Genomic DNA, 14622 nt, shown 5'->3' with positions numbered 1-14622 from the left:
TGTTATTACATTAGTTTAGTAACATTATCGTCATTACAAAATGTAATTATATTATTAAATAGGTAACTTTGGTGACACTAAATAGCTTTACTCAAGAACTGTTGTGAACTTTTTAGTAGCCTACTTTTACTTTACTTGGGTATTTCCGTTTTGTACCATTTAATATTTCTGCTCCACCACAGCTCAGTTACACTTTTTACACTTTTTACAACTGAGTTAACAGAGTTTTGATGCAGAACAAATAAACTTAAGTGAATCCGTCATGCACAACTTAACAATGCACTAAGCAGCAGCTGGCTCCATAAAGAACCAGACCAGCCACACAAAATTCTCTCGACACATTAGTAATTGCCATTATGCGGTATTTCTGATAACAATCAACTGTGTTCTTACTGGATTCACAACCTTTACTTGTAAATGAGTCTGGCTACATGAAAGCACAGGATCTGAGTACTTACTTTCTCCTCCATTCCTAATCAGGATGATCCTGGCATGGTAAATGAGACAGTCTGGATGTGGTTTCAACAGAATAGTTCATCTGTTCTCTCTGTGAAAAACTCAACACATTCAGACACTTTAAAGTTCACATTTTTAAAGGCAGGTTTGTGTAGAATCATACTTTTGACCAGTGGTGTTGCACTGCGCTGATGTGTTTATTACACAAAACGTTATTGATCTCTTCCAGCTAAACGAGGCCGGTGTGTGTCACGTGCGCTGTGAGGGTTAACCCCTCCCCTCCCGAGGGGCGGAGTTAATGCTCAGAGAGTTTCTGTACTTTCCAGTGGACGGACACTCTGTTGTGTGTTTCCCGGCGCTGTCTGGTTGTGTGCATGTAAGTGTGTGTGTGTGTGAGACGGAGCTCAGCATGGACTGGAGAGGACTCCTCTGTAGTGCAGCGAGCCGGCGCTGAAGTGGCGAGGCGTCGGACCTTGAACTCACACTATGATGCCCAGCGCCAACGTGTCGGTGCGAAGTTTGTCCGAAGTGGAGAAATACCTCAGCAGCCGGACGGTGAGTATCGTGTGAGGGTGCTGTGGATCTCTGCCGTGTCACCAGCTGCAGGTCCGGTTGTGGACAGACACGCACTGAGGTCTGAGCCGACAGCTGCGCCGGCTCACAGCCGCATTTTGCTCCCAACAAAGAGCGTCAGTCACCCGCTGATGCATCTGGTCTGCCCAGACCTCAGAGACCTCAGAGGTCTGTGTGAGGCAAGATGCCTTCGAGTATCACTGGAAACTCTGAGGACAGTGACACACACGGGAGGTAAAGGTTTGTTTACATATTTGCTCGCAGGGCGGTGGCATGTCTGTGCCGACCTCAGTCTGTAATTATTAGACTGAATGAACATGAGTAATATTCCCCCTGTAGCCTACACTTAAATCCACTTCAGTGATCTGAAGTGACCCATTCTCTGCTGATTCAACTATGTTTAATATTATTATTTATGGTGATGGTGTATTGGATTGCAATTTTTAATTATTTGTAATTTAATAAAAATGTTTTTTTGTAATTTCTGACCAACCATAATTGGCGTCCAGAGTAGTGGCCCTCAGTCAGTCATACCAAAAAAATGCCCCACTACAAAAACAACTGAAGTAATCATCCACATAAAAAATGAAAATATTAAGCAATTTTTTTTGCATACCATGTTGTGTTTGTGCTGTTTCACCCAATGGCCCATATTCTTTAACCTCACCGTATGATATGGGTTGGTGGGTGTCTAATGCCTAATATAAAATCTCTCAGATTAGACATTATTTAAGGCTCTTCAATAAAATATGTTTTCTGTCCTTTGCCCCCCTCATATTCACCATGGTGCAGCAATAAAGATCAACAAACAACAAACTTTCAGGGAGGGCTGGTGATGGTCACACAGGCACTGAAAGAATACAATATTCAGCTGCAAGACTGAAAGTGGATCAATCTCATAAAAAGTTGACACGCCTGGTGCTGTTAAACTATGAGGACAAATGCAAACCAAACAACAACCAAAAAAAAAATCTGTTATTTCATTTAACTTTCACATTCAGAAGTAGTATTGACTCTATATTTTCCCAAAATATGTGAGAGTACATGTATATGAGAGAGAGTGGGCATGTAGCACTAACAGGTTTTGGGTATTGTGTGATTGTATGTTGAAAAGCCCTAAAGCCTGCGACTGATGAACCGTAAGTGTGTGTTTGAACCAGTCACAGTGACACAGAGGAGACACACTCAGTTTACTGTGAATCCTGTGCAGCCAGAAAATCAAGTAGTCAAGTATACAGCATGTGAATTCTCTCACGTGTGTATGTATTAGCTGCCGGGCCTGTCACTCAGTCACCCCGATTCTTCAAAAACAGAGATGATGTTTTGTTTTTGTTTTTTTTTGCTCCCATAAATAGAATCATACCTTGCTAAATAGAGCTCTGTCTGGTCATCTGTGGTCTCTGAAAAGTCCTCTGCTGCCTTTTGAGCGTCAGGAGATACTTCAACTGTAATAGTCACTGTTAAATCAAAATCTAGAATTAGATGAAATCAATAACTTTTTCCTGGAGAAGAACTTAAAAGAATACTTCACATGTAAACAATCAGAGAAGTGTAGTATCGTAGCATCAGGAAGTAAGGTTTTGTCCACTTTACAGGCTAAAACCCCTCTTGCTCTGTTACTCAGTTTCAGAAATAGCTTCATTTCCCCGCAGAGTTTACTTTGATGCCATGGTTTGGTTGTTTGTCCTGTTATGCACGGTGAATCCTAGGAGCTTTTTATATGCACAAACGTGCACATTTCTAAACTATCAAGTGAGTTCGGTTCACAGACAACAAAGCTGATTACTCTTAGTTATTAGAAATTTCAGTATACAAAATAAAAAAAAAATGGGTCAAGAAAAAAAAGTCAAGAGGGTGTGGATTCTTTCTGGATACACTATAAAACTTACTGCACATATATTGAAATAACACATCTGTCTCTTTGGCTGGTTTATTGCTGCTTGACTGTTATCATGGTTTTCCTTCTTTTGTTGGCCACAAATGACATTCCAGTTTTGTTTCTCAAAAAGCCATTGTGCTGCAGATATAGTGGGTTAGAGGCCAAGGATGACGTAACAATTCTGTTTGAGTGACTCGTTTCCAGAAAATGTCTTTAACCCTCACTGGATGGCATCTCTGTAGAGCTTTGCGTGCCAGTGTCAGTGTCACATCTGTCCTTACGTCAACCCTCTGCTTTACATATGATTGTTGCACTTTCACCTAAAACATACCAGCTGTCATGCAACTGAAAACCTCCTACGTTATGTATCTTGTGAATCTATAAAGAGTTTAGTCTATGATTGCTCTTTACGTAAGGAGCCTTGAAGTAGCTTTTTTATTATTTTGTCCTATATAAAAAAAATTGACTGTTTAACAGAAACAAAACAAAACAATTTTTATTCTCCAGGTTTAATGTATTTCTATTGCTATGAAAAGCTGAAGTCTTCACCTTCACCTTCCCTGCTTTGCCATCGGCTCCATTCACTCCCTCATTTGGAATCAGTACATTGTGTATAGCTGCATATTTATCTTAATTGAATCCAGTTCAATATTCCTGCAGTCCATGGGGGCAAGCAGATGCTGGGAGTGTTAATAGGCTATTGATTTAGTACCGGACCATCTTGTCTATGAGATAGTGAATAGTGAATACATCTTAAGCAATTCATTCCATTCCTCCTGGGGATTAGTCATTCAGAAAACCTAACACTAAAACACTCTGGTGCTAGTATTTCCTTCCTTTTTTTTTTGATGAGACATACTGTTTAGCCTCCAAAGAAAGCAATCTAAGCGTGAGCACAGAGACAGCTGTGACATCCAGATGAAAAGAGGAGGGGGAGATTTTGGGCCAGCTTTCTGAGAACAATCAAAGATGTGCTCCCTGTTGCTCTCACTCTCTCTGTCTCTGGTTTTCTTCCTGTTTCCCCATGTGAGCCTGAGTGGGAGAGTGTCTGTATCCATGAGGATCAGCTGGAGAGAATACCAATAAGTACTGCGGGCTTCTTCCCCTCTGTGGCTCTGTTCTCTATTGAAGGGACAGTTTTTTTCCATCTCACTGAGTGTGCCAGCTTCATTGCTGTGTGCGTGTTTGTGTTTGTGTTTGTGTTTATTTAGGGTGCGGGACAGGACAAACAAGTGCCATCCTTTGACCCACACATCTTTCTTTTTTTTTTTTTTTTTTTTAAACACCTATGCTTGAATGTTTGCCTGCATGAGATAACATATTCATCAGATACCAGCTGTGATTGCTTTACTTCCTTGTATTATGGACAGTGCCTTCCTGTTTGTCCACCATGTCATGTCTGTGGTTGTACTAATGCCTCATTACCACCATCTGCCCTCACCACTACCCTTAGCCCCACCCTCACCCCACAACTCAGAGGGACAGCAAGTTTAGCAAGAAGCAGGCTCATGTTTCTGTATGTTCTACTAATCTTTCCCAGTATTTATTGCTGTGCTGCAGTTCATTATGTTTGCACCCACTTCATACCCACCCAGATCCAAACAATCAGTGTTTGTCAGAGTCCAGTTCACTTACATATTGAATTACTTCTTAACTCGTTTCTCCTGTCGTGGCAGTGAGAATGTTTGCCATCTCTTTTTTTCATGAAAACCTAAGTTCCGATGTAGATCATTGATTAGAGGGAGGGAGGGAAGTCTGCAGTGCAAGATAAGCAGCATCTAGCATCTGCAGTTTCTATTGACTCTCCCCAAAAAGCAGCAAAGGCTTGGGGCAGATTCTCAAGCAGAACAACAGGGTTCTCACTTGCTGGGTGAAGATTGAGGCTAATGCAGCAGGATCCTTATGATTTGCTGTGTAGCGAGGTCACAGCATATTAAATGGGTCATAGTGCTGCACATATGGTGTGTGCTATGTAGGGCAGTGTGGGGGACAGGGGGCTCATACAGGGCTCAGATGTAAAGGAGTCACCCCAGAGGCACTGAGGTCTCCCCTACATCCAATAGGCTGAGAAGATGATGATGATTATTGGGGTGATGTGTGCTGCTTAGCTGCGTTTAAGGCCACCCTCTCTTTGTCTCCTTTAGCTCTTATCTGTTTTTGTTTCAGTTGCTCTCCCTCTGCTTTGTTTCCCACTGTCCGTCGCCTTCACTGCTCTACTAACACCGATACCACCGGGTGAGTCACAGCAAAGTGGGCGTGTGCCTGGCTTGCTAATTTCAAGACAATAGTCTGAGTAGTTTCAAATGAGATGATTTAAAAGACAAGGTATGCTCGGGTTGACTGTGAAAGATTTTTGTGGATAAAATGACTAACAGCTCAAACGGGTTTAGCCACTGAGGTTGGATCTAGTTGTGTTGACCAAGATCAGGTTGACAGATTACCTGGGGCCGCATGAAATTACAGTGCCATCAAAATAAAACAGTTTTTTCAATTTGTGACTTTTCAGTTTAAGACCGTAGGTAACTGTCTGAGATAGCCGCTGCCATCTGCTGTGTTGCAGCAGCCTTCCCCCCCCAGTTCCTGGGCTTTCACCCCCTCTGTCAACTGCAGGCATCCCCAGAGACCACAGTCTTTTCCCTGTTTCACCCTCCTACCTCAAAAACTCCCGGAGAACGCCTGTATAAGTGTTTGGAAGGAATGGAGTGAAAAGTAGGGCAGTTCCTCAGCAGATTTGGGAGGACATTTTCATCAGCAGGAGGTTAATTCCTTTAGCAGACCCACTCATCCAGTGAGATCCTCAGATTCCTCCAGTCACTGGTCAGCATGGGTAGAAATCCCCAGCAGCAGCAGCAGTGGTGGAAATGGGCTTATTAAACTCAAATGGAACATTTTTATACCATCTATTATCAAGAAATGGTCTTATGTCAAACTTATTTCTGAACTCTGGACTGTGTAAGACATCTGGATTGTGTTATCCAGGTTATTTGAGCTGCTCTCAAGAATCAGGCCCCATCCTGCCAAAAGCCATCTTGTGAAGTGTACGCCTTTCATTCCAGCTGTGTAATATAATTTTGGCTTGACAGTTGCTGCTCCAGGTGGATATGGAAGATGTCTTCGATAATCTTTCCAAACACCTCCAAGCCTTGTTATGGTCTGCTTTAGCTGTGGGCTCAGCAGTAATTTGTCAATGGTTGCTAGGTCACTGTTTGTATTTTACACTCCTCCCATATCAGTGGTATCACAGCACCTTGAAACAATAAACTTGAACCCTTCTTTGGCCCCTAATGCTACAGAGCAGAATACTGAACATTTGAAAGTAAAAGCCAGTGGTGGGAGATTGCCTGAGGAGTTAGCTTTGTTGCAGTACTGCAGAAATAGCATGGAGTGCAAGCTGTCCGGTCAAACAGGCAGTTCTTTGTATTTCTCGTTTAAAAACTAAAAAGAGGGTAATATGAGCAACTTACACACCAGCCTGTGCTACACATCCTCTTGCAGGAGGATATTAGGCTTCTCTTTGTATTGTATGACAAATGGCTTTGAAAAAGAGGCAGATTATAAGTGGCGTCTGATTATTTTGACAAGATATATTGCATGGACTCCATGAAGAGAAGGATTGCAATTGGGTACAAGGCTCCTCAGGCTATAGGCTACGTCAGGCCAGTGAATCCATATGCAGTAGCTCGCTCATCTGAATCCTGGACAGAGCAGAGGTAGGACATGACAAAGTTGGCTTTTTTCTCTGCAGAGAAAGAGTCTTGTGTTCAGACAGTGACAGACAGCAGAGAGGGGTGGAGAGAATGGGACAAGGACAAAGGCTGAAATACGCCGTGCATGCTTGTAGAAATCAGCATTGCATTCTCTGTACAATCTACACATTAATAAATATATGTGTCCTGCACATACAGTGTAACTATATAGGATCAAATAGAACAGCGGGATTTTGAACTAAATGCCATTGGTAGCTTGGCAACATGCTCTCATTGACCTTGTGAACATGTTGATAGCATTACAACCATCTGTACCATCTTAAATCAGCAAGTCAGGGTGTCCGCATTTGCTAATTAGCACAAACTATGTCATTTGTTTTTGAGTTGCTCTATGTATGAGCCTATTTTTTGACCTGATGATGGTGTTAAAAGGAATAAGGTGTCACCAGTAGTATTTATTCTCTGGACCTTTTGCTCAAAACAAAGAACGTGTCATGGTGGCGCTACAGGAATATTCATATTATTGCTTGAATTGTTAAGATTTATCTTCTCAATTCATGCTGTAGATTTTGTGTCACTTTTTCAGTTCTGACAAGTATGGAGGTCTTCCTGACAGACTGACATGATCATTCTTAGATCTGTGCTGCTAGCCCAGTCAAAAACAACCACAAAGCTGTTTCATTGTGTCACATCAAGGTGAAACCACAGTCTAGTAATAGTTAGCGATAATCCACCAAGTTCCAGCTGCTTCCTGTATTGACTTCACAAACAAGTCTGACTAGTTGAAGTAGTATGAGGTCATAGGACCCGGGCAAGTACATGGGGAGGTACATGTTTAACCGGATAGGTTAAAGCCAAATAAATGCTGTATGTGCTTTTGTTTTACTGTGAGTATCAGCAATATGTTACAGTGTGTGCACCAGTTTGCGTCTTACTGTATAATATCCCTATTAGTAGTAAACCCTCTCTTGAGGTCCAACTGGCGACAGTGTTGAGTAGTATCATTATGCCTTCAACTTTATGCATTAGTCCATTGCATGGCCCGGCAATATTAAACTATTACATGGTGATCTGGAAATGCTAATCAGGATTGAGCGTTAAGTCTGCTTAAGTTACTGTGATCTGTTTGTTTGCTTGTGACTGGCAGTGTTACATTTGTTCAGGATTAGCTCAACTTTGTACAGCCCATAGTGCTGGTTGCTCAGCACTGTGCATTAGACATTATGAGCATACATCTGCTACCATTACTCTGGTGTTGATTCACAGTTTTCTTTTGTTTCCCTTAAAAGAACGTCTCAGCGTTTCCTGTGATGGTTAAACTTGCTTGATACACTTTTAGTCTCTTTCACTTCCTTGAATTTGCAAGAACTTAGAATTCTGTGCTCAACAGTGAAATGTTGACACATCAAACTGAGTGAAAAGTTGAGCCTCTGTCAGATGGTAGTTTGAATTAAAGGTAGAGGACGTTGTCTGGAAAAGGGACCTCCTGAACCTCATGGCATTGTGTGACATTAACACTGACCTAGCTGTACATGCTCCACTTCCTTCATCCACATTAATAGCAGTTATCTGAAGTTTATCATCTGTGGGCTATACTATAAACAGGCAGGATTAGATTCTGGCTGCTAAAACGTAGCAGATGTGCCAAATAAGAGCATTACATACACACCCAGATGGTAGTGTCAGTTGGATAATAGTGCAGGAGAACAACTACATGGGCATGCAGAAATTCAAGGACATTATTATTATTATTATTATTATTATTATTATTATTATTATTACTTATTTCTGCTTGCTTAGTGTTTTATGGCATTTAAATTTTTTTATCTTGATTGTACATTTTGTATTGTTATTGTCAGTAAATATTAAAAAGAAAAAAAATCCAAAGATGTGTGACAGGGTATTAAAGGAAGGTTATGTGGCTTTACAACCGTGCTCTAATGAGAGCTGTTTCCATCATTTGAGTCACCAGCTGCTGTGTAAACACACGAAGGAGCAGCAACACCATTATAGACACATGTACAACTGAGTCTTCAGGGCATGGCAACACCATCAGTTCAACCAATCAACCCAATTATCCAAACCATTCATCTGAAATTGTTTGTCAAATAGTTTGTTGTAAACCCCCTGGTATTTCACAGCTACTCATTAGTTCAGCTTTGTACTAAAAGTCTTAAAGTCTTTATTTTGGTATAATAAGCATAAAGCAATAAGCATTTCTGATTCCAACTGATCAACTACAAGTCGAGTTATTATTTGTTGTTCCTACAACTCAGACAAGTGACAAGACTTGTCAGGGACATTACTTTTCTGAGTAGACCCACTCTGGTACAAATTCTCAATAATTAAAATCTTTGTTTTTCTTCCTTGTAGGATCAGAGTGCTGAGGGCAGTTTTTTGAGTTTTACTGGGTCAATGCGGCGAGGTTCTTCAGAGAACAATCTTGATTGGGACCTTAGTGATGGAATTCTTGGACCTGCTTCAGGCCACGAGGTCCAGCGTAGTCGCTCTTGTTTGGACAGCCTCCAGCAAAAGATACTGAAAGTCACAGAACAGCTGAAGATTGAACAGGCGGCACGAAATGAGAATGTAGCCGAGTATCTGAAGCTGGTGAACAGTGCAGACAAGCAGCAGTTGGGGCGCATCAAGCAGGTGTTTGAGAAGAAGAACCAAAAATCAGCTCAGAACATTGCTCAGATGCAAAAGAAGCTGGAGCAGTACCATCGGAAGATGAAAGACAATGAAATTCAGCAAAGCCCTTCCCCTCACATGCCCGCTGTCAAACACAGCACCATACCTAGGGAGTCACCCAGAGAGCTGCTGAAGGACATGACCGGCAGCGGCCGACACCCAACCATGGACAAAATCAAAACCATTGGGCCAGGTGTGTCTCTCTCGCCTCCTTTCTTCTTCAGCAAGCCCAGGGATTTCGCCAACCTCATCAGGAACAAGTTTGGCAGCGCTGACAACATCGCACACCTTAAGACTACACTGGACGCCTCCTCTCCGTTGCCCACAGACGGTGCAGGAAAGGGGATGAGTAGCAGCACGTCTTTGGTGGGGAAGCCCAAGTATCCCAGTGATGACGAGTGTTCCTCAGGGAGTGCCTCCATTTCAGCAGACAGTAATGGGAACCCAGCAGGGGGAGGGGTGTCAGCAGGGCAGGGGCAGGGGCAGGGGCAGCTAGCAGGGGGAGACAGCCAGAGCAGGCTCGCTCTAAGCCTGGAAGAGGTAAAGGAGATCAAAGATTCCCAGAGCCAGTTGGAGGAGCATTTGGAGGAGCTGAAGACTCAGTTCAAGACAGAGTATGACATCATCAGCCAAACACTCCAGGAAGAGAGATATAGGTATGTTATGATGTCTAATTGATTGGCCTTACACAGCTAATACAATCTAATGTGACGTAATGTCCATCAGTTTTTATATTATCAGGTGGAGAAAAGACAAAAAAAAAAAAAAAACTTTACACAAGCATGTGAACATCGCACCTCAGAATATGCCCCAAAATGATAATTACTACTAAATATTTCTGCATTTGTCGCTTTGATTGGCAGATATGAGCGTTTGGAAGACCAGCTGAATGACCTGACAGAGCTGCACCAGCATGAGATGGCCGATCTGAAGCAAGAACTGGCCAGTATTGAGGAGAGAGTGGCCTACCAGGCACACGAAAGAGCCAGAGACATACAGGTATATTATAATGAATCTACTGAGTCTGAGTGTAAACTGTGTATGCCTGCCATTTAGATTAATCCATTCAAATCTGACAGTGGATCAGTAGATCTCTGAGTATAATCTCTCTGTGCTGGTGGATCCCTGTATGATATTTGTGAATACAAAAGATTTTTTGATGATGTTATCTGACACATCACATCACAGTTAACATTTAATCTTTTTAGGGAATTTGGAATTTGGATAATTGAGTATTAAAAGGTCATGTAAATGCCCTTAAACCATTTGGGAAACAATCAGACCCACCGAGTCTGTCTCTTGTTTTTTTTTCAGGAAGCCCTCGAGTCGTGTCAGACGCGAGTGTCCAAGCTAGAGCTTCAGCAACAGCAGCAGCAGCAGACGGTCCAGCTCGAGAGCCATGACGCCCGAGTCTTGTTGGGAAAGAGCATCAACATCATGCTTGCCATCATCGCAGTCATCTTGGTTTGTGTCTCCACCGCTGCAAAGTTTGCCGCTCCACTGACGAAGAGCCGATACCATGTGGTGGCCACCTTGCTGGGGATTTGCTTTTTGACCATATTCTGGAAGAACTGGGACCATTTACAGCATACTGTAGACAGGCTGTTGGTGTTTGCCTGACACTGAAGATAAAGCAGTGAGAACAACATTAATGGATGCTGTCTGTTGTCAGGATAGGACTGTCTAAGAGGATTGGTTGTACAATCGTCAGAAGACACGATTTCCTTGCATTCACAGAGGTCAAAGTATTTGTTTTTGTTTTGTTTTTAACTCAGACTGAAATGAAATTCCAGTCACTTTCTTCTATAAAACTTGAATGTGTGTAACTAATAATTTCATTTAACTTTTAAAATAATATTTATATTAACAGTAAATTTAGCCACTTCTGTAGTGCTAAGAAATAATCACAAGACACAAAAAGTCCATTCAAGGTGTAGGAAAGGTGAAGAAAGTGCATTCCCACTATAATGCAGCAACATGGGACTCAGTTTGTCTCACTTTCCAGAAAAATTTCCATAGATTTAGTGAAATTGAGGGAAATTATTATTCTTTCTAACATGACTTCAGGCCAACTTGAATATCTTTCCAAACTATTACAAGCATGCACATGAAGGCACCAAGACAAACTGACTTAGTGTCTTGTTGGCCACAGCTGTGAAATGCTAAGAAGGACTAGTTGGCCATTTTGGGAAATTAACTTATTTGCTTTCTTGCCAAGAGTTAGATGAGAAGATTGCCACCACTTTCATGCCTGCATCATAAATATCAAACCACAATAAACTCACTGTGTGAGGTTCAGGTGTTATGTTCAGATGAGGCCAGGCTAACTGTTTCCCACTGTTTCCAGTCTTTGTGCTAAGCTATGAATACAAATGTGATAAAAAAATATCTGATCCAAGTTGAAAAATAAAGAACATATCAATTTTGACCTATTGGTTTTAATGTGGAATTAAGCACAGAGGAAATGGGCCTCCCATTTTTTTATGTGTAGTTTCTTTATTTCGTTTTGCCTCGTCTGCCCTGTGTGGTCAGTCATCTCTTAAAGGTGCTCTCTGCTCTGTTAATTATGTTTTAAGTGCAATATATTTGATTTTCAAGAGAATCGTTTTTAAAACTATTCTTTCGGGAGCAATCGAATGACATCAGCATGACAGGGTGGTGGATGGGATGCTTGCAGGAGAGATCCATAACCACTGAAGCCACTGCTAGACTCTCATAAGACCATCTGTCTCCTCTCTCAAGGGCCAAAAATCAATCCAACTGCATTACTGTGCTGGTAGTCTGGTAACATAAACACATGCCAGGTCACCAGTGCAGCCACACATGCGCAGATACCCAAATAACACAAAACTGAGTGAGACAGTTGGCTCTCTGTATTACAAGTCTTGTGGGATTTGGCCATTTCGATCTTTGTCTTTTACTATAATAATGTTATTGAGAGTCAATGGGTTATACTGTGATAAAAGGCCTTTTCTTGAGGAAAAATGCAATTCCTTCAATTCCATTTTTTTTTTTTGCCTTCAGTACTCCAATGATAGCGAGGAGCACGTCAAAAGCCTAAGTGATGAGCTATGAGCCTATTTTATGGACTGACTAATGTGTTATTTCATGTTTGTCTAACAAACTCTGCCTGCGAGGATCTTGTTGAAGTTTGTCATCATCTCTGTTGTTCTACTGACTGTAGCGTGTGCGTGTGTGTGTGTGTGTGTGTGTGTGTGTGTGTGTGTACCCGTGGAGCTACAGATCTAGTTTACATTCTCTTTTCATCTCCAATGCACTATGTGACCAATCACTTCTATTTTCATGCATTTACGTGCCTTTGTCTGACATTTTCTGTTAATTAAAACAAACCTTTTTAATCAAAGTGACATTATTTTTGGGTTTGGATTTTCCTCATACGTTAGTATTAGTTCATCATGTGCTGCTGTAAAACTGTAATTGAAATTAGTCAGTTGACTGAAATTTGTTGGTAGCAGAAGTGCCAGAAGAGAAAAAAAAAAGCTTTTATGATAAATTATAAATTTAAACACAACACTACAAATATTTCAGTTTTCGTTATACTAAAATCTCTCTCCTTTCCCACCACTAGGGGGCGCAGGTGCTGCATTGCTGAGATGATAGAGATTGGGATGACTCCATGGCACCAAATAAATTTTGTGGAGGTTTATGTGTAAAATATTCATTTTCATCCTGTCAAAATGTATGCCACCGCAGCACACAGACATTACACACAACATCACAGAAAACAGACAAATGTGTCCTGATGCAGCAATTTCACAAGCTGGAAGAGTAGCACCTTCTGCTGTCCTAACAAATGAAAATTGAACCTAGAAGTTTTCTTTTAATTTCTACCATCTCTCAAGTGAACGTCTTTCCCTGCAGCATATTTCTGGGAATTACCTTAACTGCCAAATCTAGGTCACACGTTGGACTGATGCTCGTCTGTTACTGTGACTGATGTGGCTTCCACAGTGCTAATGGTCAGAGAGATTGATCAAATTTCTCTTTGATGAGCTAGTGCAGTTCCAACTATCCTAACAGCCGCAATAACAAATAATGATACATCATGTGGCTACAATATGTGTCAAATAACATATCATTGGTATCCCTCTATGCAACTGTACCAACATTAGTGCTGTGCATCACTGTCACAGAGCAGTAGGTGCAAATGCAAGGACACACTAATAGGCACAAAATGAAACTCATGCATGGTTAAACTCAGCCACATTGCAATATGGGTCACCTGGTCCTGCGATATGCATTGCTTAGAATGGTTTAGATTGTGTGACTTGTGTCCACCTGTGTGCCAAGAAGAGGTGCACGATGAGATACTGGAGCAGTAATGGGGATGATGAGGACAGTTGGCTTAGTTTGGCACCTCTGCCTCTTGTATAGTGTTACTGTACTTTGTGGTAGTTACGTTTTACGATTGGAGTCTTTGTGTGACTTGTGCGCATATATATGTGTTTGTGCATATGTGTGGGAGAACTGCCCTTGTTATCTGTGGAGCAACTTAGGCCGGAGGGGGGGGGGGGACTCAGATTGGTTTGATACAGTGATCTGAATAATACACACATGCGTGCAGCCACGCACACATGCACACAAACACCCACACTGGCTTAAAAATGGGGATTATGAGCTATATTTGTAGGTGTGACTGGAGAGCGATATTTTCTCTCTCCGCTGTATTATGTGATCTAAAAAGTGAGCGTTCTCCTTTGATGTGAGCTCTGATCCTGTGTGTTTTCCATTGCTGTCTCCCGGAGCTTGTTGGGCTATTCACTAGGTTCCATAATGAGCTGCTAATTAACCCAGGTCCTCATCAAGTCTCTTTGGGCCCGTAGCTAAGCCCCCTCCTCACAGAAATTGGCATGGTGATCGGCGGGGATGGTACCTGCATGGAGGAGGCCACCAAAAAAAAACAAAAAACGGTCACATCGTCAGATTTGCTCTCGTCTACTGAGGGGGAGGGATGCTTTTTCGCTTTCATGAAGGAAAGGGTGGGAAGTGTGTGGATAGAATTCTCTTTAAGCATTTCTGTTTAGTTTTTTCTTGTGAATTATTGTTGTTAGAAAGTGTGTGTGTGTGTGTGTTCATAGTGTTTGCCAGTCACTCTAGGTGCATGAACTGACATGGGAAAGTTCTGACCTCTGGCAACTTCCAGGCCGATTTAGACTGCAGTGGCAGCACTGGGCCCTTCCCATTTCCTGTTTATGGTGTCATGGAAATAGGCCATGTTCCCTTCCTCTGCGTTTGCACTATAACATAAAACCCATCAACAGGGTCATACTTCAGCAGGCACCCTGCACCCTGTGT

The 14622-nt window shown here is 42.0% G+C and overlaps 1 protein-coding gene across 1 annotated transcript; it reads left to right on the top strand.

The window, feature by feature from the left end:
- The first annotated feature begins 782 nt into the window (after positions 1-782).
- On the top strand, positions 783-12659 carry LOC115056767 (transmembrane and coiled-coil domain protein 3-like). The gene is made up of 4 exons (XM_029523472.1): positions 783-1011; positions 8989-9962; positions 10170-10305; positions 10621-12659. Exons 1-4 carry the CDS (start codon positions 943-945, stop codon positions 10924-10926), a joined length of 1485 nt encoding a protein of 494 aa, XP_029379332.1. The 5' UTR covers positions 783-942; the 3' UTR covers positions 10927-12659.
- Positions 12660-14622: the final 1963 nt, after the last annotated feature.

The sequence above is a fragment of the Echeneis naucrates genome, chromosome 16, assembly GCF_900963305.1.
Source record: "Echeneis naucrates chromosome 16, fEcheNa1.1, whole genome shotgun sequence".
In the NCBI taxonomy this organism is placed as follows: Eukaryota; Metazoa; Chordata; class Actinopteri; order Carangiformes; family Echeneidae; genus Echeneis; species Echeneis naucrates.
The sequence above is the reverse complement of the archived record's forward strand: the minus strand, read 5'-3'. Positions and strand labels throughout refer to the sequence as shown.